Source organism: Hypanus sabinus, unplaced genomic scaffold, assembly GCF_030144855.1.
Source record: "Hypanus sabinus isolate sHypSab1 unplaced genomic scaffold, sHypSab1.hap1 scaffold_323, whole genome shotgun sequence".
NCBI lineage: Eukaryota > Metazoa > Chordata > Chondrichthyes > Myliobatiformes > Dasyatidae > Hypanus > Hypanus sabinus.
Genome location: NW_026781231.1, coordinates 415,956 through 439,270, shown reverse-complemented (window position 1 = coordinate 439,270; position 23,315 = coordinate 415,956). Strand labels below are relative to the sequence as shown.

Genomic DNA, 23,315 nt, shown 5'->3' with positions numbered 1-23,315 from the left:
CACTGGGCAGTGGCTGGTCATCTGCTCAATTTCGGGGAAGGGATTCTCTCAGTCATCTGACCTAATGGCACACCAGCGTGTTCACACCAGGGGGCAGCCATTCACCTGCACAGTCTGCGGGAAGGGATTCTCTCAGTCATCCCACCTACTGAGTCATCAGCGAGTTCACACTGGGGAGAGGCCATTCATCTGCACAGTATGTGGGAAGGGATTCACTCAGTCATCCACCCTACAGAGTCATCAGCGAGTTCACACTGGAGAGAGGCCATTCACCTGCTCAGTCTGTGGGAAGGGATTCACTCAATCATCCAACCTACTGAGTCATCAGCGAGTTCACACTGGGGAGAGGCCATTCACCTGCTCAGTCTGTGGGAAAGGATTCACTCAGTCATCCAACCTACAGAGTCATCAGCGAGTTCACACTGGGGAGAAGCCATTCACCTGCTCAGTCTGTGGGAAGGGATTCACTGATGCATCCCACCTACTGAGTCATCAGCGAGTTCACACTGGGGAGAGGCCATTCACCTGCTCAGTCTGTGGGAAGGGATTCACTCAGTCATCCCACCTGCAGAATCATCAGCGAGTTCACACTGGGGAAAAGCCATTCACCTGCTCAGAATGTGGGAAAGGATTCACTCAGTCATCCAAACTACTGGTCCACCAGCAATTTCACACTGGGGAGCGGCCATTCACCTGCTCACCGTGCGGGAAGGGATTCACTAGCTCATCTAAACTGAAGGTACATCAGAGAGTTCACACTGGGGAGAAGCCATTCAACTGCTCAGTCTGTGGGAAGGGATTCACTCAGTCATCCACCCTACAGAATCATCAGCGAGTTCACACTGGGGAGAGGCCATTCACCTGCTCAGAATGTGGGAAGCGATTCACTCAGCCATCCAGCCTACAGAATCATCAGCGAGTTCACACTGGGGAGAGGCCGTTCACCTGCTCAGAATGTGGGAAGGGATTCATACTGTCATTTTACCTACAGAGACACCAGCGAGTTCACACTGGGGAGAGGCCATTCACCTGCTCAGTCTGTGGGAAGGGATTCACTCAGTCATCCAACCTACTGGTACATCAGCGTGTTCACACTGGGGAGAAGCCATTCACCTGTTCAGTCTGTGGGAAGCGATTCACTCAGTCACACCATCTGCAGAATCATCAGCGAGTTCACACTGGGGCAAAGCTGTTCACCTGCTTAGACTGTGGGATAGGATTCACTCAGTCATCACAACTACTGGCACACCAGTCAGTTCACAATGGGAGGTAGCCGTTGTTATGAATCCCTGGGTTTCGTTTGCTGTGGACTGTCATTTTAAAAGAGAGAGAGAGAGAGATTAAGAAGGTGAATCAGCCTGACTTGCAGCTGGTTTACATCGCGTGCAGCTTGTTTAGTTTTAACTGAGGACACAGACACTCAGAGTCAGATGGAGACGGAGGAAAAATGGAAGGATCAAAACCAGGGAACTAGGGGCCAAGTGTCACCGTTTGGAACTTTCCTATGCCCACAAGGGTGGGTTAATTATCGATTTACCATACATCGAATGTGTGGTTGTCACCTTGTTTGATCCATAGGAGTGGATCGGATTTGGCGCATCCTGTGAAGACCACTTATGTGTTAACCCTTGCCGGCTGTGGTGTGGTTGTTCACTTGAAGATGACACACCTTGTGACAAGTCACTTTCGGTGATAATTTGTATGTGGATTTGGAGCGATGACAGATAAAATCTACAGCGACTGTTCTCTTGATTTACCACCGAAGAACCTGTGGAATTCTACATATTTGCGTTTTTTCGCCATTTACCCTGGATTACAAATCTCTCTCTCTCATCGCCTATACTGTAGTTGAACTGAACTTTCATACTTTACCATCTCAAGACTCTAAGCTTTGTTTCCCCCGAGCTCAACAGTTTGGGAGTTACATTTACACACAGTTATAAACTTAACACTGTTAACTTCTGTTTATCTTGTTTAAGTTGCAATATTACAAGTAGATTCTAATAGGGATAGATTTAGCATCAAAACCAGACTCCAGGTGTAGTCTATTGCTGCTGGTTTGTTTCTAAAGCATTATGGTTCATAACAAATTTGGGGCCTGCATCTGGGATATGAACAAATGTGGGGTCTATTGATCGATTAATTATCGACTTGATTGGGAAAATTCCTTTTGACTTATTTGTGTGTGGAAATTAGCAGCAATGGACATTTATAAATTTCTGGAATCGCCAACCCCTGAGGCATCTGGAAAAGCCAAAAAGAATGAATTACTGACTGTTGCTAATGGGCTGAATCTTAAACAGGTAAGGGGGTGTGAAGGACCAGGGCAAGCATAAAACTGGGAAAGGAGGTAAAGGAAAACCAATAGGGATTTTATTATAAAATATAGGCATCCACCCACTTTTTCGGAGACTGGGATCCCTGTTTCTACCGGTAATAATGTGCATTTCAATGTGTTCACTCAGCCCTCGATTCTCTAAATGAAAGGGTTATCCACATTTGATCTTTCTTTATATGTTGACCCAACCATTTCAGGGATCAGTCTATTGAAACTCCATTGCACTCTTTATAACAAATACTCTCTAACCACTTTGTTAATCCTCTGTGCGAAAAAATGTGCATCTTCCGCAGCCCCGTGTTGCCCCAACCACTCACCTCCTGAACCTGTCATTGGCCCCACTTGCACGTCAACCATCTGCCGGTGTTTTCCCCCTAATGTGAATCCCTCTGCTCACCACCACTGTGGGCTCAGACATTTCCGCAGATTTCCACCGGGACAAACATCCTGTCTGCCCCCTCTCACACCATTTTTTTTCCTTTCAATAAAATCGCTCCTCTCCCTCCCCAAGGAACTGGCATCAAACCGACGGGCCAAGCGGTCTCCTACCTCTCGACGACACATTAGCCTTCAGCCGCAGGAGACGCTTCACAAACGCCCCAACTTCCCTTGGAGGGAAATGGAAATAAATCAAAAAACGGACATTTACTCGACTGTGATGTGGAGTTTGAGGCTGGGGCGAGAGTCGAAATCAGCGGGGGTAACGCCCTCTGGACTTGTCCACCAATGCGAACTGGTGGTAACAAGTGATTGACATCGCTTTGCACCAGAGGGAATAGCGCAGCCCCTGAATCCTCTGTAGACAGCTGTGGGGGACGGCTGGTCACATGTTTATTAGCCCAGCTATTAAACTGATAAAGCCCGAGCTCAGCAACACATGGATGACGTAAGACGCTGTGCACGTAAGGGCAGATCCCGGTGTGGGTAGCCCATGAGTGACGTCAGGCACGAGGGAGGTCTGTGTGACGTCACCTGTGGGGATGCACTCCCATTTAAATGCACCTTAGTGCGTTTCTTATGATTTCAGAGGGATAACAACATTAATCACGGGTTTCATTACTGAATCCACTGTTGTGAGATGTAAAGTCCTCTGTTATGTGACCGGCTGGGCCTTGTTGGTTGGGGGCTATTGATCTATTAATTATCTATTTGATTGGGCATATCCCTTTTGATTTATTTGTGTGTGGAAATCAGCAGCAGTGGATATTGATAAATTTCTGTAGGTTGGATGACTGAGTGTATCCCTTCCCACGTACTTCCGCATCCAGGTCATCCACTCTTGGTCTTCCTGGAATCATTCTTTGACACTTCTCCGGACCCACTCCAATACGAACACATCTTTTGCTCAGATAATAAGTCGGAAGTACAGGTCGGAATCTGCTCACTATCCACCAACAGGGATCTGCCCAATGTGTTGTAAAGCTATAATATCGCATCCTTGCTCTTATATTGCTAACATTGCAGTTGTCATCCTTAATCAACTCAATCTACAAGCAAATCTTTAGGGCCTCTTGCTCAAGGACTTACAAGCACTTATGCACCTCTAATTTTTTCAAGCTTCTCCCATTTACTTTTTTTCTATGCCAATTACTTCTACCAAATGTGCATGACTTGCATACACTGTATTTCAACTGCTACTTTGCTGGCATTCTCCAGACCTATCGAAGTCCTTCTGCAGACTCCCGCTTTGCTCTAAACTATCTGTCCCAGACCTATCTTTGTATCAACCGCAATGTTCGTCACCAAGGTATCAATTCCGTCATCCATATCATTCAGATTTAACATGAAACGATGCGGTCTCAATACTGACCCCTACAGAACAGCATGAGTTACCGACAGAAAAACAGAATTGCCCACATTATTCTGACACTTTCTCCCTTGTCAGTACAAGTTTCTTCCCTGTAATTCCATGAGCTGTGATCCTGTTAAGCAGCCTCACGTGCAGCACCTTAGAAACATAGAAAACCTGCGGCACGTTACAGGCCCTTTGGCTCACAAAGCGATGCCGAACATGTCCTTGCTCTAGAAATGCCAAGGGTTACCGACAGCTCTCTGTTTTTCTAAGCTCTGTATACCTATCCAGGAGTCTCTTAAAAGACCCACAGGATGGTGACTGTTTGGAACCCATCACCACAGGGAGAGCAAGAGGTGAACAACAGGGGAGGATTTGAAAGGACTGTCCTGGAACAGAATCACAGGCAGGGTCCAGCCGGCCTGAGTTGACCCTCTGCTATGCACTATGTGTGTCATAAATTCACTGCGTACCGGAGACAGAGTTTAAAATAGAACTGATTTATTTGTCTCAGAACCAGAATATTAAACTCCAGTCCCATTAAAGGTGAATGTGCAGCAGAAGAAACTCCTCCCATGCCCAGTGACCAGGGTGCAGAACTGGGTGTGGTGAGCAGCAGCAATAGTTGCAGAGTTCAGCACTTAGTCACTCTCGAAATTGCATTCAGCAACGGTGATGGACATATATCCAGCATACAGCTTATTGAAACTTTCTCCCCAGTGTGAACCGGGTAATCTGTCACAAGTATAACAATGTTTAGAAAACAGGGATTTGGAGTGTGGGTCTATCCAATGAGAGAAATGTTCCTTCTTGTGAGTCTGGAAGAGAGATTTTCATGGTCTTTTGCTGGGGAGAGATGAGATGATGCGAATGGAGAGAGTGGGCTCTGTTTCTTTTTTTTTGTTTTCTTTACTAACCCTATAGTCAAAGTAAGAATTATAAATCTCAATTGTTTAATCACATATTGTGTACCGTTGTTATTTCGGGGTACAGTACTGATTTGTAACAGGTGACACATCACGCAGTATCCACCCAAATGACATTTCTTAAGTTTGGCCGGGCTGGGGCCGGGGGCAAATTAAGCTATATCAAGCTGCTAGCTAAAATGAGAGTTACATAAGCTTAGATTACTTAGTGAATCACTTCCCACATTCACCGCAGGTGAACGGCCACTCCCTAGTGTGAACTCGCTGATGCACATTTTGGTTGATTTGGCTGAGAGAAACTTTTCCCAAAGACTGACCAGTTGATCGGCCTCTACTCAGTGTGAACTCGCTGGTGTCTCTGTAGTTGAGGTGACCGAGTGAATCCCTTCCCACAGTCTAAGCAGGTGAACGGCCTCTCCCCAGTGTGAATTCGCTGATGTACCTTCAGTTGGGATGAACAAGTGAATCCCTTCCCACAGTCTGAGCAGGTGAACGGCCTCTCTCCAGTGTGAACTCGCTGATGTACCTTCAGATGCGATGACTGAGTGAATCCCTTCCCACAGTCTAAGCAGGTGAATGGCCTCTCCCCAGTGTGAACTCGCTGATGTACCTTCAGTTCAGATGAGCAAGTGAATCCCTTACCACAGTCTGAGCAGGTGAACGGCCTCTCTCCGGTGTGAACTCGCTGGTGTACCTTCAGCTTGGATGACTGAGTGAATCCTTTCCCACAGTTTGAGCAGGTGAATGGCCTCTCTCCAGTGTGAACTCGCTGATGTACCTTCAGTTGGGATGACTGAGAGAATCCCTTACCACAGTCTGAGCAAGTGAACGGCCACTCCCCAGTGTGAACTGACTTGTGTACCAGTAGTTCGTGTGACAGAATGAATCCCTTCCCACAGTCTGAGCATGTGAATGGCCTCTCACCAGTGTGAACTCTCTGATGTCCTTTCAGATTAGATAAGCAAGTGAATCCCCTCCCACAGTCTGAGCAGGTGAACGGCCGCTCCCCAGTGTGAACTCGCTGATGTAACTTCAGAATAGATGACTGAGTGAATCCCTTCCCACAGTCTGAGCAGGTGAATGGCCTCTCTCCAGTGTGTACTCGCTGATGTACCTCCAGTTTTGATAACTGAGTGAATCCTTTCCCACAGTCTGAGCAGATGAATGGCCAAACCCCAGTGTGAGCTCGGTGATGTCCCTTCAGTTGGGATGACAAAGAGAATCCCTTCCCACAGTCTGAACAGGTGAAAGGCCTCTCCCCAGTGTGAACTGACTTGTGTGCCAGCAGGTTGGATGACCGAGTGAATCCCTTCCCACAGTCTGAGCAGATGAACAGCTTCTCCCCAGTGTGAACTCGCTGATGTACCTTCAGTTTAGATGACTGAGTGAATCCCTTCCCACAGTTTGAGCAGATGAACGGCCTCTCCCCAGTGTGAACTCGCTGATGTATCTTCAGTTTATCTGAGGAAGTGAATCCCTTCCCACATTCTGAGCAGGTGTATGGCCTCTCTCCAGTGTGAACTCGCTGATGTTTCTTCAGGTTAGATGACCAAGTGAATCCCTTCCCACAGTCTGAGCAGGTGAACGGCTGCTCCCGAGCGTGAACTCGCTGGTGAGCCATTAGGTCAGATGACTGAGTGAATCCTTTCCCAGAAATTCAGAAGTTGACCAGCCTCTGCCCGGTGTGGTGTGAACTAATTAGTGTGTCCACTGGTGGGAAGACCGACTGAACCCCTTCTCACACACAGAACAGGTGAATGGCCTTGCCCCAGTATAAACTTGCTGATGTCCCTTCAGTTGAAATGTCCAACTGAATCCATTCCCACTGTCTGAGCAGATGAACAGGTTCCCCCCCGTTTAAAATGGCAGGCATGGCAGTCAGTCTGATGATAGAGTGAATCCCTCCCCACAGTCTGAGCAGGAAGGATGACCGAGTGAATCCCTCCCCACAGTCTGAGCGGGAAGGATGACCGAGTGAATCCCTTCCCACAGTCTGAGCAGGAAGGATGATCGAGTGAATCCCTCCCCACTGTCTGAGCAGGAAGGATGATCGAGTGAATCCCTCCCCACAGTCTGAGCAGGAAGGATGACCGAGTGAATCTCTCCCCACAGTCTGAGCAGGAAGGATGATCGAGTGAATCCCTCCCAACAGTCTGAGCAGGAAGGATGATCGAGTGAATCCCTCCCAACAGTCTGAGCAGGAAGGATGATCGAGTGAATCCCTCCCCACTGTCTGAGCAGGAAGGATGACCGAGTGAATCTCTCCCCACAGTCTGAGCAGGAAGGATGATCGAGTGAATCCCTCCCAACAGTCTGAGCAGGAAGGATGACCGAGTGAATCCCTCCCCACAGTCTGAGCAGTAAGGATGATCGAGTGAATCCCTTCCCACAGTCTGAGCAGGAAGGATGATCGAGTGAATCCCTCCCCACTGTCTGAGCAGGAAGGATGACCGAGTGAATCTCTCCCCACAGTCTGAGCAGGAAGGATGATCGAGTGAATCCCTCCCAACAGTCTGAGCAGGAAGGATGACCGAGTGAATCCCTCCCCACAGTCTGAGCAGTAAGGATGGTCGAGTGAATCCCTTGCTCCACTTCTTAAATATCTGGACAGAGACAGCAAAACTGGCGTGTTGTGTTCGAGATTCCCGTAGACAAATTCCTTGTAATTTTTAACCTGTAAAAAGATTTACAGAATCAATCAATGGGTGTAGGACAACATTTCAGATGAGATCACTTGAGTTGTCATGGTGTGATCTGGCAACACACTCTTACAGTGAAGTTCAACCCAAGTTGGAGAGAGAAATCATCTTCTGACTGGGCAGAGTGCTGGTATCTGGAATGACCATCAAATTCTCTGATGCTCTTCCTGTGTCTATCAGAATGGGGCACTTCTGCCGTCTCCAATCTGTGACCTGGCTCAGTTTGACTCTCTCCATTGGTATTATTCCCTGTTCCCACTGAGCTGCATGGTTTCCTGTTCCCACAGTAACTGAAACACTCTCACACAAAAAGCCAGCAGTGCATTCCATGCACCCACCACTCTTTTTTTAAAAAAATAGTTACTCCTGACATCCCCTCGGTATCAATTTTCAAGCACTTTAAAACTCTGCTCTCTTGTGTTAGCCATTTCAGCCCTGGGAAAATAACCTCTGGCTATGCACACGATCAATGCCCCTCATCATCTTATACACCTAAAAAAGCTCTTAACCAAAAAAAAGGATATTTTACACATTATACGTGATCGAGTTCATCTGCACTCTCACACAACCTATGTAGCAGGCCTGTAACGGGTAATGAAGGATTTTCTCACCAGAGCTTTTGTACATTGTCCATATGTGGTTTGCTTGCTAAACTATGCTTTAAAAAGTCAGATTTGCAAACATCACTCCACTTCTTCCCACTTGCAAATTCTCCAGCAACTTTTGCATCGCCACAATACACCAGTTTCTATATTGGACATAAATATTTCCCCTGAACCCTCCTGAGGAATTGAGGATATATAAACAAAATCATTTTGAACCTATGAAACCTCTGGCCAGAAGAATAATTGGGACTGAATAGGAATTTTGAACTGATGTGAACTCAGTTTTCAGCATTTAGCTAAGACAGGCTCATTACCAGTTCTCTGAGGCTTGCAGAGAGACACACTGAGAGCTGATAACATTATACATTGTACTCATGTTTGAGTAAGTGGAGGAAGACTCCCTGATAAGGACAGGAATGAACTTGTTTGTTATTAAATCAGGGCCTTGCAAAGGGAATAACTGACAAGGACGAGACTGTACATCCATCTGTAATTAAAACCTTGATTTAGTAAACTCTCAATTCTAAGTAATTAAGTTTTGCACCAGTTCGAACAACATATTGCAATAGTAATGTATGGGCTTACTATGTACTATGTACAGGCTGTAACCTAAGTCAGTCCATTTGTAAACAGTGGCAGTGCTTACGTGCCTACCCTTTGACAACTGGGTCTCAATCTCCTGCAGAAGAATGCACAACAAACTGTGGTGATGATAAGAAACTGGACTCCCGAGTTTTAATTGGACTCAACTTTTAACATTTGTCATCACGAACAGGATCCCAATACAGGGAGTGCCAAGCAGACGGGCTGAGTAAGCGGCTGGACCACTCTGGGGACTGCAGAGACTGACCAGGTGCCCAATAGGTATTTTACCTTTTGTCACTCTCCGTTACTTCATTTGGAGGTACGGTCCCTCACCCAAGGCTGATTGCTTAGCTTGACGGGATTGGGAAAGAATCTGTCGAGAGGCTCGTATAAGGAAGGCAAAATTTTGCTAAGTGGGCATGTGGCGGTACCAGGTAAATTTTACTTAAGTGGGCAGGAGGCAGACATGCCAGGTAATTTCATTAATTGAGCAGGAGGTGCCAGCCGGGTAAAGTTACCTGATCGATAATTGAGCAGGAGGCTTTGTGCCGGGTAGATTACTTAGAGGACATGGGTCAATTGCAGTCGATTGATGCGAGTGGGCCAGGAGCAGCCCTACACAATATGTCTGAGAGTTTTCCAGGCAAGGAAAAAGATTTTCAAATGTTGAGTGCAGCGCTGAATAAGAAATTGGGGAACAAACTGTGGCCACGGGGGGGGGGGGGGGGAAAGGGAAACTGGGATATTACATCATGAGAACAAACAGTCAATTTGATATGGAAAAAGAACTGTGGAAAGAAGTGGAAATTGTTGAAAGGGAGTGAAAGGAAAAGCAGATATGAAGTGGAACAGTATGTTATTAGCAAGTTGGAGTAAGAATGCATGTGACAATGGGGTAGAGGTATGTACTGCAAAGATTGGGAGACGCTAAAAGTGAAGTGTGAATGGGTGGATGTGCGCTGAAAACGAGAGCAGGAAAAACAACGTAAGCAAACCAATGCCGGCCCAGATAGGAGAGAAGGGCAGGAACGTCAGACAGACAGACAGACAGACAAACGTACTTTATTGACCCTGAGGGAAATTGGGTTTTGTTACATACTGATAGGGAAACAAGGGATCCCAAACCCATGTCTGTCATACCGACCCTGCTTGAGGACAGTGACCGTGATGAGGAGTGGGAACCCCCCCCCCCCCGTACCTCTCCTACCTTACCAGGGGCCAAGTGCACCCACTGCCCCCAAACCCCAACGATGGCCGCTCGGGTAAAACAGCAGGACAGGGAAGTGGGGGGGGGGGGGTGGGGGTGCCACTTTACCATGAGATCCTGAAAGGGAATACAGAGGTTTATTCCGAGACAGGGAGGGAAGAATCCAATAAAACCCCAGAGTTAATGGCTCCACAAAGACAATTCCCACCCGAATGCTGCCCAATCCACGAGCAGGAGGAGGGACAGCCCTCAGTGATACCTGTGTATGCACCCTGGAAGCCTCAAGAAATGATAATGATCATGAATCAGGCCCCAGATTCCAGCGCAGTGTGTCCGCAATACAAAAATGTTTAATGCGACTCCACAAGATTTATTCAGTCTCTGCTGCATGATTCTCTCAGCTGCTGAGGGGAGGAAATGTAAGGCAGAATTGAGATACCAAACCTATCAGGAGTTACAGGCGGGAAACCATAATGAGAATGAACAGACAGACCAGATCATTCAAGCCTTGGAAAGGGCTCTCCAGCAACCTGTAAACATTAGTAAAGTACTTGAATGCAAACCTACCCCTGGGGAATCAGGACCAGACTATTGGGAATGATTTGTGGCCTGCTATGGCACTTTCACAGGAGACCAAGCCTTTAATAATGGGAATCTGTCCCCCCAGTTTAATGCCCTACTGTTCTATCGCTTACCAATATAGATAGCCAACACGATTAAAAATAATATGGACTGGCCTGGCAATGACCGAAATCGAATGCGACGAGCTTTGACATATCATTGCGACCCGACTTTCGAATCCCGATCAACCTTGAAGAGAACTAATATTAAAGGTGAATATGTTCAGTGGAAAGAAGGATGCGAGTGGGCTATATCTGGGGATCAGAAGAAATGAAAGCTACCACGGGACAGGTGGGGAAGACAACCCGCTTAGAAATGGACAAGCAAAGATGCTTCCTACTGTGATTTCCACCCCTCAGGAAGAGCCCAATGTAACATTGCAAGTTGCTGGAATTCCAGTTCCATTTATGATTGATATGGGGCAACCACAACCACTCTCGATCAGGAAACAGTAACAGAAAAGGGATTCCAGCTATCAGACGTTACAATCACTCTGTCTGGCTTTGAAGGCATAGCATGTACGTGTTCACATAACCAGCCTCTGCAGGTGGAATTCCAGGGGAACCAGTGTGAGGTTTCATTCACAGTCACCACCAGTCGGGGGTGTCATCTCGTAGGGAGAGACGCTCTGTCTGTTGGAAGTCGAGAGCCTATGCACAGACAATGGTATCACCCTGCAACTAGCGAACAACCAACAGCTTCCCCAATTTCTGAACCCCCCCCCCCCCCCCCCAGGTAGTGGGCACTTAATCTGGACTCCACTGAGTTTGAACCCCACCTGCCAGCGGCCGACCCTCATGTGATTCTGTGCTTTGACACTAGGGGGTGCTCATCTGAGGAAAGCCATATTTCTGCACCCCTCGAGGGACAGAAGTTCCCTTTCACGGTGCTTGGACAGGTTAAAGGAAGAGAGGGCAGCTCATTACTGTCCGAAGTTCTGGATTTCCTTTTTGCGACAGACAGGACTGGTGGCTGCCCATACCAGCATCAGGGTTTGCCCTGGGTTCCCTGACTACACCCTGACAAAACAAGCCTCCAGCACGAAAGCCTCCAGACTGGCAAGATTTCCTGTGGGCCATCTCCGATACTTGAAGGAGTCGGAAGTGAAGACGGGACATCTAGTAAAACTCTCTTTTAATATTGACAAAACCCAAGATGTTGTACCACATCTCTGGGCAATTTCAGGCCATGAAGTCGGCCGCACCAACTGCCCCCTGTCTGGATCACAGTGAAAGAAGGACAGACTCTCCCATCCATTCTGCAATACCCCCCCAAGCCTGAGGCAACTTTTTACGAGGATGGAATCTCTTTTGTGGATCCAGCAGGGAAACGATGCGATAGTGACGGACAGTGAAGTAACTGAACAAGCCTCTTTTGAAGCAGCTGTCTCCGCCCAGAAGGCTGAGCTGTTTGCTCTGACTCGTGCCTGTATCCCAGGAACAGACAACAGTGGGAACGTTTACACAGACTCCCGTTAGGCATTTGGAATTGTACATGACTACGGGGCTCTCTGGGAACATGGGGATTCCTGTCTTCCTCTGGCCACCCCCTTAGTAATGTCACCTTTGTAAACAACTTACTCACCATTCTACAGCTACCTCGAGTTTTGGTTATTATAGATGTGTTTAGTAGATGGGCTGAAGCTATTGCAACTACCATTAATACTGCTGTGACTGTTGTGAAGGTTTTATTATGGGAAATAATTCCCAGGTACGGCCTGCCAGAGATGCTGAGCTCTGACAATGGCCCACAATTTGTGGTGAAAGCCAACGAAGGAGTATGTAACAAATTAGCTATCAAGCAACAATTCCACTGTGTACACCACCCACGGGCCACTGGCAGAGTGGAAAGAGCCAATGGCACTCTGAAGAGTAAACTGGCCAGACTAACAGCGGAGACTGGACTCACTTGGTTGAAGGTCCGACCAGTCGCCCGATTCCACATGAGGGTTACCCCACAGGGGAAAACAGGGTTGTCACCAGCTGAAATCATTTACGGACGGCCCACGAGGACACCCTGGGAACAAAGTCTCAGGATTAAAGGCTAAATGAATAAGAATAAGGAACCTTGGTTCTCGAGGGAACTCTGATAAAGAAAAAGAGAGATGTATGACATGTATAAGAAACAGGGAGCAAATAAGGTACTGGACGAGTATAAAAAGAGTAAGAACATACTTAAGAAAGAAATCAGGAGGGCTAAAAGAAGACATGAGGTTGCTTTGGCAGTCAGGGTGAAGGATAATCCAAAGAGCTACATCAGGTATGTTAAGAGCAAAAGGATAGTAAGGGATAAAATTGGTCCTCTTGAAGATCAGAGTGGTCGGCTATGTATGGAACCAAAAGAAATGGGGGAGATCTTAACTTTTTTTTTGCGTTTGCATTTACTAAGGAAACTGGCATGGAGTCAATGGAAATAAGGCAAACAAGTATTGAGGTCATGGAACCTATACAGATAGAAGAGGAGGAGGTGCTTGCTATCTTGAGGTGAGTAGATAAATATCCAGGACCTGACAGGGTATTCCCTCAGATCTTGAAGGAGACTAGTGTTGAAATTGCAGGGGCTCTGGCAGATATATTTAAATGTCGTTATCTATGGGTGAGGTGCCAGAGATTTGGAGAATAGCTCATGTTGTTCCGTTGCTTAAAAAAGGCTCTAAAAGTAATTCTCGAAATTATAGGCCGGTAAGTTTGATTTCAGCAGTGGGTAAATTATTGGAAGGAGTACTAAGATATAGGATCGACAATTATTTAGATAAACAGGGTCTTATTAGGGAGAGTCAATATGGCTTTGTGTGTGGTAGGTCATGTGTAAGAAATCTATTAGAGTCTTTTGAGGAGGTCACAAGGAAAGTGGATGAAGGGAAGGCAGTGGATGTTGTCTACATGGACTTCAGTAAGGCCTTTAACAAGGTCCCGCATGGGAGGTTAGGTAATAAATTTGATTAGACATTGGCTCAATGGGAGAAGTCAGAGAGTGGTAGTGGAGGATTGCTTCTCTGAGTGGCGGCCTGTGACTAATGGTGTGCCACAGGGATCAGCGTTGGGTCCATTGTTATTTGTCATCCATATCAATGATCTGGATAATAATTTGGTAAATTGGATCAGCAAATTTGCTAATGATACATAGATTGGAGGTGTAGTGGACAGTGAGGAAGGTTTTCAAAGCTTGCAAAGGGATCTGGACCAGCTAGAAAAATGGGCTGAAAAATGGCAAATGGAATTTAATACAGACAAGTGTGAGGTATTGCACTTCGGAAGGAAAAAACAATGTAGAACAGATAAGGTAAATGGTGGGCACTGAGGAGTGCAGTAGAACAGAGGGATCTAGGAATAATGATACAAAATTCCCTAAAAGTGGCATCACAGGTAGATAGGGTAGTAAAGAGAGCTTTTGGTACATTGGCCTTTATGAATCAAAGTATTGAGTATAAGAGTTGGAATGTTATGGTGAGGATGTATAAGGCATTCATGATGCCAAATTTGGAGTATCGTGTGCAGCTCTGGTCACTGAATTACAGTAAGGATACTAATAAGGCTGAAAGAGTACAGAAAAGGTTTACAAGGATGTTGCCAGGACTTGAGAAACTGAGTTACAGAGAAAGGTTGAATAGTTTAGGACTTCATTGATTGGAGCATAGAAGAATGCGCGGAGACTTCATAGAGGTACATAAAATTATGATGGGTATAAATACAGTGAATGCAAGCAGGCTTTATCCACTGAGGCAGGGGAGAAAAAAAACCAGAGGACACGGGTTAAGAGTGAAGGGCAAAAAGTTTAAAGGGAACATTGGGAGGGCTTCTTCACAACTTGTTCTGACAGAGGCATAACTGGTTCTTCTGGGCTCATTCTGTCTCACTCCCAACTATTTCCTACCTTCCTTTGTGCAGGTGCGTAATGTCTAAAGGACCAGTGTTTGAGTAAGCGAGACTCACCAAACTTTCTCCTGATTGAATCACTGGAATCTCCGAGTCAGATTGGTTTCTCTCCAATCAGTGCTCTCAATCCTTGGGCTGGTTCACTTGTTGCTGTTCCCTCAACTTCAGTCGTGGTTCTTCTGCCAATAAATCTCTCACCGCAGGACTAACTTTAACATGAAAGATAATGAAGCACATTAACAATACAAAGAAGGACCAAACGTTTCTACTTAATGTACAAGGAGCAACACTCACTGAAATTTAAACGTTGAGGGCAAATATACTGATCTCAGTTGTCCCTCACATGTCACAGAACGATATGGGATAAGGAGGAGGCATCATTCAGTCATGGTAAGACATACAACACAGGAACAGAAACAGGTGATTCAATCCATCTGATCTGCCCACCACTCAACCATGGCTGATTTTCATTCCAACACCATATTCCTGTCTTCCTCCTGTAACCCTGAATCTACTTAGCAATCATGAGTATATTAATCTCTGTCATAAATATTCCCAAATGGCAGCCTCAATCAGACTCTGTGGCAACAAATTCCATAGATCAGACATCTTTTGGCAAAAAAAAAAATTCACAACTGAATTTTAACAGGAAGCATCTTTATTCTGAGACAGTGCTGTCAGATCACAGACTCTGTGTCTAATGGAAACATCCTCTCCATGTCCACAGTATCCAGGCTTTTCAGCATTCGGTAGGTTTATTAACCATACATCCCTCCACCGTCCCTCTGAACTCCATTGAGCACAGGTTCAGACCTATCAAATGCTCCACCGATCATTCCTGAGATTACTTATGTAAACCTTGTTAGCAACAACTGTACTGAACACATTTCCAGGAATAACAGACAAATTGGTACCAGGATAATTTAAAGGGAAACGTTGTGCTTTCTTTACAGTTTTACTATCACATGTGCTGGCGCGTGGCCAAGTGGTTAATGCGTTGGTCTAGTGATCTGAAGGTTGCTAGTTCCAGCCTTGGCAGAGGCTGCGTGTGTGTTCTTGAGCGACGACACCGGTGCCAAGCTGTATGGGTCCTAATGCCCTTCCCTTGGACAATATCACTGGCGGAGGGGAGACCTGCAGAGACTCTAACGGAGGCCTATAAAGTATCACAGCCATTTTCATTTCCAGGTTAAAACAGGTCCATTTCATGAAATATAAACAAGAAATAAAAAGAAACTGGAATTACCAGAAACACTCAGCAGGTAAGGAACAGCTTACAATACAATTCAATTAATAACATTTCATCAGAATGACTTCAAACATTTTCAGTTTTTAGTGCAGATCTCCAGCACAGCTGCCTGAGTTCCACTGAGTAACAGTGAGGGGGGATTTCCAAACTCAGGGTCTATTTCTACTGTTGTAAACACAGAACAGCCCATTTACTCACAGCCTCTCCCTGTGAGGATGGAATGGGAACTCATCCTCTCCTCAGATTGTCAGTCATTGCTTCCAAAGGAACTCCAGAAACAAACATCTGATCCCAGACCAGAAATACTCACTCAACACTTCCCAATCCCAAACCGCTCGTTCCCCGGGTCCATTTTACCTGGATCGAAAACTATGATATTCCAGGACCAAACTCACAGAGTCACACAGCTGAATCTGCCACTCACCGACACTAAGAGTCTCACACATTGTCCCCACATCTCACACTGGGTAGTGCAATCCGGGATTTCCCCACAACCAATGTCCAGCTGCTCAAAATTTCTGCTTCATTGCAGGACGATCATCCAGCCCCATCTGCAGAAGCTCAAAACAAAGTCAAGCCAAAACACCAACAGTTCCATTTGCCTGGAAAGCCGATCACAGGATTAGAGCCCAAGCACCAACTCTCCCAGTACTCTTTGCTGCCAGTAAAATGCTGCACTGTGCCAGTCCATCACTGATCATAAACTAGCACCTCCACACCAATGCACAACAGAACTGGGACCTGATGACCCTCCTGCATTCCAGCTAACAATAACCGATACTGGAAATGACTCAGCGAGGCCAAAGGTACAAAAGAACACTTCACAATGAAGACAAGGGTTAGAAAAAGTTTGCTGATATATAACATTGAGGAGGTGGGATACAAGGCGGACTGAGGATGACCCAGATGGTTAATGTATATCACTGAAGCGGGGTTGCAGGGTGTGAGGAGACTGAACAGAGGTTGAACAAGATGAACAGATGGAACCAGGTGGGAGAAGGGATCAAGGACAATCACTGATTGTCCTCCAGCAACACATAGGTACTGAATGAATAGTACATACTATTGTACAAAAGATTCTAAAATGACAGAATTGGCAAAAATAACAAGAACTTTGCCAGATATACTTTGACCCTCACCAGATTTTTATCAACACACCATAGAAAGTTTCCCATCCAGACACTTCACGTTTTGCACAGTAACTGCTCCATCTGTGACTGCGAGGAAATGCAGAGACCTTTGGATACAGAGCAGCACATCACAGACACCATCCTCCCCCCGAGACTTCCCAGTCCCTCGGTAAAGCAGGCAGTGAAATCAAAGATCCCCACAACCTGGGACGTTCTCCTTTATCACCCACCCCAGTCTGGGAGAAGACCCAACAGCCATAAAGCTCCAGGACAAATGTGAGGAGCCTCAGGAAGCGAGGCGATTTCAGGGAAGTTAATGGGACTCAGTGGCCAACATCAGATTTCCCCAACACAACATGGAGGATGCGTGACCACCCACCTGGAGATTGTGAACATGCACAAAGAGATCGTAACATCTATGGTTAAATGGGAGGGGCAAATGGGATCACGTGACCAGTGGGGTCTAGCACCCCAGGCATAGACTCCAGCTTCCCAGCATTCTGTGAAAATAAACAGACGCCCCTCACATCTCCTCTCACCTTAAATGTGTCAGACATTTCTAACCCCCAGGAAAAAACATACCCTCTGTCCACTCTATCTATTCCTCTCGTAATCTTATAAACGTCCATCCAGTCTCACCGCAGCCTGCACCGCTTTGGAGAAAACAACACAAGTTTGTCCAGCCTCTCGTTATAGCTCATGCCCTCTAATCCAGGGAGTATCCTGGTAACCCTCTTCTGTGCCCTCTCCAAAGCCCCGACATCCTTCCGAGAATGGGGGTGACCAGAACTGTATGAAACACTCCAGTTGTGGTCTAACAAGTTTTACAAAGCTGCAACACAACTTCCCGACTTTTGAACTCAATGCTTCATCTAATAAAGACAACCATGTCATTTGCCTTCTTAACCGCCCGATCAATCTATGCAGTCTCTTTCAGGGAGTGATGAACTTGGAGTCTAAGATCCCTCTGATCATCGACATTGTTCGGGGTTTTGCATTTAACAGTGAACTGTCTCATTCATTCAGGGGTGCAGTGCTACCAGAGCTCACCGGAGCGCCGCTCCGACACCTCTGGAAAAAAGTCAAAATAAGCAAGTACGGAATTTAACAACCCCGGATATTAAATAGAGGGAATTTTACGGAAGCGGGGGTTGGAAAATGTTGGCTGGTGGGGAAAAATACCACTGATAACATTAAGATATTTGATCGTTTTTTGTGAAATCCTGGAGCTGTGACTGCTTTTTATTTAGGTATTTGTGAAATTCCTTCTCCCTCGACCCATTGTCCTAGGAAGCTGGGAAATAGCTGGACACGAGTCTGAGCATTCTTCCGCTCTTTCCAATGGGTACCATTGGATACCATGAAGGAGCTATATTCAGCAAGGAATGAACATGGAAACCCAAGTTTAAAAGTTGAAAACAATGAAAGAAAAATTCACTGCTTGCTTATCTTCGGTCTGACTTTGATCAAATACACAAGCTAATCATCCAAAATCCTCTTCTACACCTGGATAAATTTAGTTTTGTTTTCCAAGCCAAATGGGAAAAAAAAGACATTTCTAGGCTTTAAGCTAGTTTTACATCATTTCAACTATTATATCATTAATAGCAGATCAACCCCTTGGCCTCGCTCCACCAACTGCAGCTGATTGGAAAGAGGCTCTTTTTCTCATTGTGATGAAAGGAAGAAGAATAATTTAGTGAGGTAATGAATGAGACAAAACACATTTCCAAACCTCCCAAATGGTTGCTCTCCTCCCCTGTTAACATTTATGACTTTCTATTCGTATGACAATCTTTTCTATTCGTATAGATGTGATAATAATAAAGATTTAAGCTTGTTTAACTTTTTATATATTTAAAGACTAAACAGTGTCTGTAAAGGTCAAACCATGTAACACCCGTCATGTGAGGATATTGTGAGTATCGACACTCACAGGTACACTTCCTGTCCAACCATTTCTCTGAGAGAAACAGTAGGAGGCAGAGTTGCGAACGGTAGGAGGCAGAGTTGCTTTTGAGACTAATATTCAGAAATATTCATGGCTTTAGCAATAGTTTATCAGATGTTCTTTTTTCATACTTGATTACTTGGTTCCAATTTAGGGGCTAAAAGAGTGAAAAATGAATTGCTTTATTTTTGTTATTTTTATACCTCTGAGGAACACTGCTAAGTGCTGCGGGCCCTGCCGTCTGCTCTGACTCAGTTGTATTAGTAAGGCTACATCTGTGGTGGTCCATGGATTACTCGCCAATCCTAAAGGACATTTTTCTCACTTACAACCCTTTGACTTCTAAGCAATCAAAGTTATTTTACTTGCTTGATAATTATATTCTATGATAATCAGTTGTGCAACTGTGTAATATTTTGTCATATTATTAAATTAAGTATTATATGTTTAATTGTACCAGTTATACACTGAAATGTAGTGAGAAGCTGTAATTTTGTTAATGTCTTAGCTATCACTATATTTCTGTGGAGCTCTGAAATTCATATATTCCTTTCATCTGGTTTATTGCTTGACATTACAAGAAGCCCTGTATATGTCACACCCAATTTGTGCACCTACTCATTACACGAATGGGGCAAGGAAGTTGCCCAGTAAATGAAATGAGCAGGTACACAAATTGGATATCACAAACTAGGGGTGATTAATAAGTTCGTGGCCTAAGGTGGAAGGATTCAATTTTACAAAACTTAGCAATTTTCAATTATCTGAAACAGAAATACCACAAAAGTTATTAACTTCAAACTTTCTGCATAATCACTCAAAGAGTTGAACTACACGTGCAGGTACCGAGAGCTGTATAACTTCAGGCCTTCCAACTTAGGCCACGAACTTATCAATCAAGCAAACTCCCGCACCACCCACCCCCACAGCTCCAGCAGCTAAAGCATTACCACTGCACCCCTGCACCAGCCGTCCGGCAGAGCTCGGGCCCGGCCCTTTCCCAATGCAACCGGCCCCCGAGTTACACAACACCGGGATCATTCCCTACTCACCCCTGCTCGAATCGGAGAACCGCCAACAACAGCGGCAGTTGGCACCGCGCATGCGTTTAGCAGGCGTTTCTCCGCAGCGCCACGGGTGGCCGGAGGTCTGCACATCGTCGCCGAAGGCCGGAGATCGGCACAGCGCAACCAGCGGCTGGAGATCCCTACAGCGCCACCAGTGGCCGGAGGACGGACGGACAACGGAGAGGTAAATCACAAACGCGACAAAGTCTGCAGATCCTGGAAATCCAAAGCAACACAAACAAAATGCTGGCCGAACACAGCAGGCCGGGTAGCACCGGGAATGGAAATCGGAATGAAAATGTTTGGACACCGAAAAGTCCCGCTCGGAGCGGATAGTTCAAAGCTTAATTTATTATCAGAGCAGGCGTCCATAAACAACTCTTGAATTTTTTTCTTCTCCAGAGAACCACGAAACAAAAAAGAGCAAGAAAGTCGTTCACAGAGAAAAATCAAACTTCCACCCCATCCCCCCCCCCGGATCAAGAAGAGCGGGATCCCAATAATCAAACCCCAAAACCCAACCCTCCGCACAAAAGTGAACAATAATATCGACCCCCGATAAAAAAAAACACTCGTACCCCGCACAACTGCGGAGGAGCCGGTGTCACCAGTGTCGAGGCGGCCGCACGGGGAGCAGCAGACACAACAGGGGATCCCGGAAGATTCACAGGTGAAGTGTCGCCTCACCTGGAAGGATGTTTGTACAACGGAGAGAGTTCGGCCGTCCGGCCCTTTCACTGTGACACCCCGAACTCCACATCAAATCCGTCCAAACGAATCTGGGCGAACTTTAATGACCAATAAATATAATTCCTCTCAGCGATCAGCTGTCTGAATGATCCCCTGACTCTGAGAGGAAGGGGTATCTATGGTCCACACTGTCAGTGTGTTGAGTTTACCAGGAGACAAAGACTGCAGGGACGAGAGGTTTTCTGTTGACTAATATACTGTGTGTGGACCCCACTGGCAATTCTGGTGTTGTGACCCGAATCGAGACAAACACCACGCTGCCCACTCCACCAACAACACGGCACAGCCGGACACATAACGGGGGACTTTACATCCCACAACCCTGGATTCAGTGATGAAACCCGTGATTAATGTTGTTGTCCCACCGAAATAATAAGAAACACCCATTTTGGTGCGTTTAAATACGAGCGCTCCCCTACAGGTGACGTCACACAGCTCCCCCCCCACTCGTCTGACGTCACACATGGACTCCCCACACCGGGATTTGCCCTCACGTGCGCGGTGTCTTACGTCACCCACGCGCTGCTGTGCTCGAGCTTTATCGGTTTAACGGCTGGGCTAATAATCACGTGACCAGCCACTCCCCCACCGCTGTCAACAGGGGATTCAGGCGCTGCGCTATTCCCATTGGTGCGAAGCGATGTCAATCACTGTTTACAACCAGTCGCGAAGGCGGACGCCGAGTGGGCGTTACCCCGCCGAGTTCGCCTCCCGCTCGAGCGCCGACCGCCTCCTCAGAGCGGAGAAAACCTCAAAGTAAATGTCCACTTTCTGATTTATTTCCATTTCCCTCCGAGGGAAGTTGGGGCGTTTGTGAAGCGTCTCCTGTGTCCGGAGTCTGATGTATCGCTGAGAGGTAGGAGGAGACCGCTCAGATGTGTGGAGACCGAAGGGATCGAGGAAATGAGGATCGGGCAGAAACATGTGGCTGAGATGGGACAGCAGCCGCCATCTTGCTGATGGTTAGAGGGGCTGAATGGCCTCCTGCTGTTTCTCACTTGATGTTTCAGTGTTCCTGTTCAGCAAGGCTCCGGAGGAATGTGATTAAAAATTAGTGTTTATAAACACAGATCTGATTTAAATGAAACGTGAACATTTCCTGTTTGGGTCTGAATTATGTTTTGGACCTGGATGGGAATTGAGCCGGTGACTCTGTGAACTGGAGGTGGAGGAAAAGGGATCGGGGAAGATATGGTGTGGAAAAATAATCATGTATCTGGGGTAAATATGAAATAATGTGGGGAATGCGGTGGATGGGTTTGGCAGCGTGTGAGGGGAGAGGAGCATAGTCACTGGTTCAGGAGGGAGTCCCTCCACCCGTCACCTGATCCTGTTTCCTGTTCATGTTTTTCTGCAGATCTGCAGCATCTGCGGGTCACTGCTCTACGTGTACGTGTAGCTTCATCTTACACCCGTTCAGACAAGGCAGTGAGATCCGGATCTGTCACGTCCTCTCGTTGTTTGTGGACAATGTTTTTTTTCTCTGCAATATTTTCTGTTATTTCATTCCACTGTTTTGAGGTGCTGAAGGGCTGCTGATCTTTCTGGGTGTCTGACCCGTTTATGTGAAAATTTGGCCATTTGTATTTATCTGAGCTTCTCACAAATGTGTAAAGTTTAGTTCAGCTTCATTTCAGAATTTCTAAAGCAACACCCAGTCAGTCAAATTGCTCCACACAATTAAGATAGCTTATTACATTTTTTTTCTATTTTTGTACTATATATATGTATATTCTTATTTTAAATCACAATTGTTAAAAACTATTGTTATGAATTAGTTTCTACTACTACCACAGCGACAACAAATTTCATGTCATATGCCGGTGCTATTAAACCTGATTCTGATATTGATATGGGAGACCCACCACCGGTCACCTGTTCCCAGTTACTGCAGATCGTAATGTGAGATTGAAGCATTTTCCATATATTTGCTTTCCACAGAAATGACAACAGTTCAGTTTCCTTCTGAGGTTCTAGAGCAGAAGCTCAGTCTGTCTAATATTTCCACCCAATTAAAATGGGAAATTTGTTTATTATCATCATGTACTGAGCTACAGTGAAAATCTTGCCTGATGTACCATCCACACAGATGGATACATTCCAACAGTACATTGAGCTGACATACAACAAAATAATCACTGCAGCAAAGCATTGTGGCTGCAGAGAAAATGCAGTGCAGATAGACATATGGTGCAGGGTCACGTCGAGTTACATTTTGAGGTTGAGTCCATTTTATCATTCATTTGACTTATAGCTGCAGACGGGAAGCGGTCCTTCAGCCTGGTGTTACGCACTTTAAGGCTTTTGTATCTCTCCCCCGATGGGAGAGCGGGTTTTGCAGCAAGAATGTCCAGGTTGTGAGGATCTTTGAGTAAATGGCCTGCTTTTCCGAGGGAGGGGAAGTGTAGGAAGAGTCCATGGAGTGACGGCTTGTTTCTCTGATGTTCTCTGCAGTTCCTTGCAGTCAAGGGCAGAGCAGTAGCCATACAAAGGCGTGAAGTATCGACAAGGAGCTCAGAG

General features: G+C 46.1%; 2 protein-coding genes and 1 long non-coding RNA gene across 4 annotated transcripts in view; 2 read left to right on the top strand and 1 right to left on the bottom strand.

Moving 5' to 3' along the window:
• The window catches only part of LOC132388431 (zinc finger protein 850-like), a 79,342-nt gene extending 74,252 nt beyond the window's left edge, over nucleotides 1-5,090 (top strand). Inside the window, exon 5 of the mRNA XM_059960775.1 lies at nucleotides 41-5,090. Coding sequence (XP_059816758.1) covers nucleotides 41-1,273 — 1,233 coding nt within the window. The 3' untranslated portion in view covers nucleotides 1,274-5,090. The remainder of the gene's footprint in view (nucleotides 1-40) is intronic.
• Nucleotides 4,615-6,681, bottom strand: LOC132388428 (zinc finger protein 229-like). The gene has a single exon (XM_059960770.1). It carries the CDS (start codon nucleotides 6,675-6,677, stop codon nucleotides 5,388-5,390), a length of 1,290 nt encoding a protein of 429 aa, XP_059816753.1. The 5' UTR covers nucleotides 6,678-6,681; the 3' UTR covers nucleotides 4,615-5,387.
• A 1,057-nt stretch (nucleotides 6,682-7,738) lies between these two features.
• On the top strand, nucleotides 7,739-23,299 carry LOC132388432 (uncharacterized). 2 transcript variants are annotated; one of them, XR_009510226.1, is made up of 4 exons: nucleotides 7,739-9,224; nucleotides 13,162-13,256; nucleotides 14,661-18,731; nucleotides 22,153-23,299. It is a non-coding gene; the product is annotated as an uncharacterized LOC132388432 (long non-coding RNA). The 2 variants fall into 2 exon arrangements; XR_009510227.1 differs by lacking the exon at nucleotides 22,153-23,299 and having other exon boundaries at nucleotides 15,837-19,982.
• Nucleotides 23,300-23,315: the final 16 nt, after the last annotated feature.

Excerpts from the sequence above, each read along its gene's own strand:
- LOC132388428 (XM_059960770.1), bottom strand. The coding sequence starts at position 6,677 with ATGGCTCACCAGCGAGTTCACGCTCGGGAGCAGCCGTTCACCTGCTCA.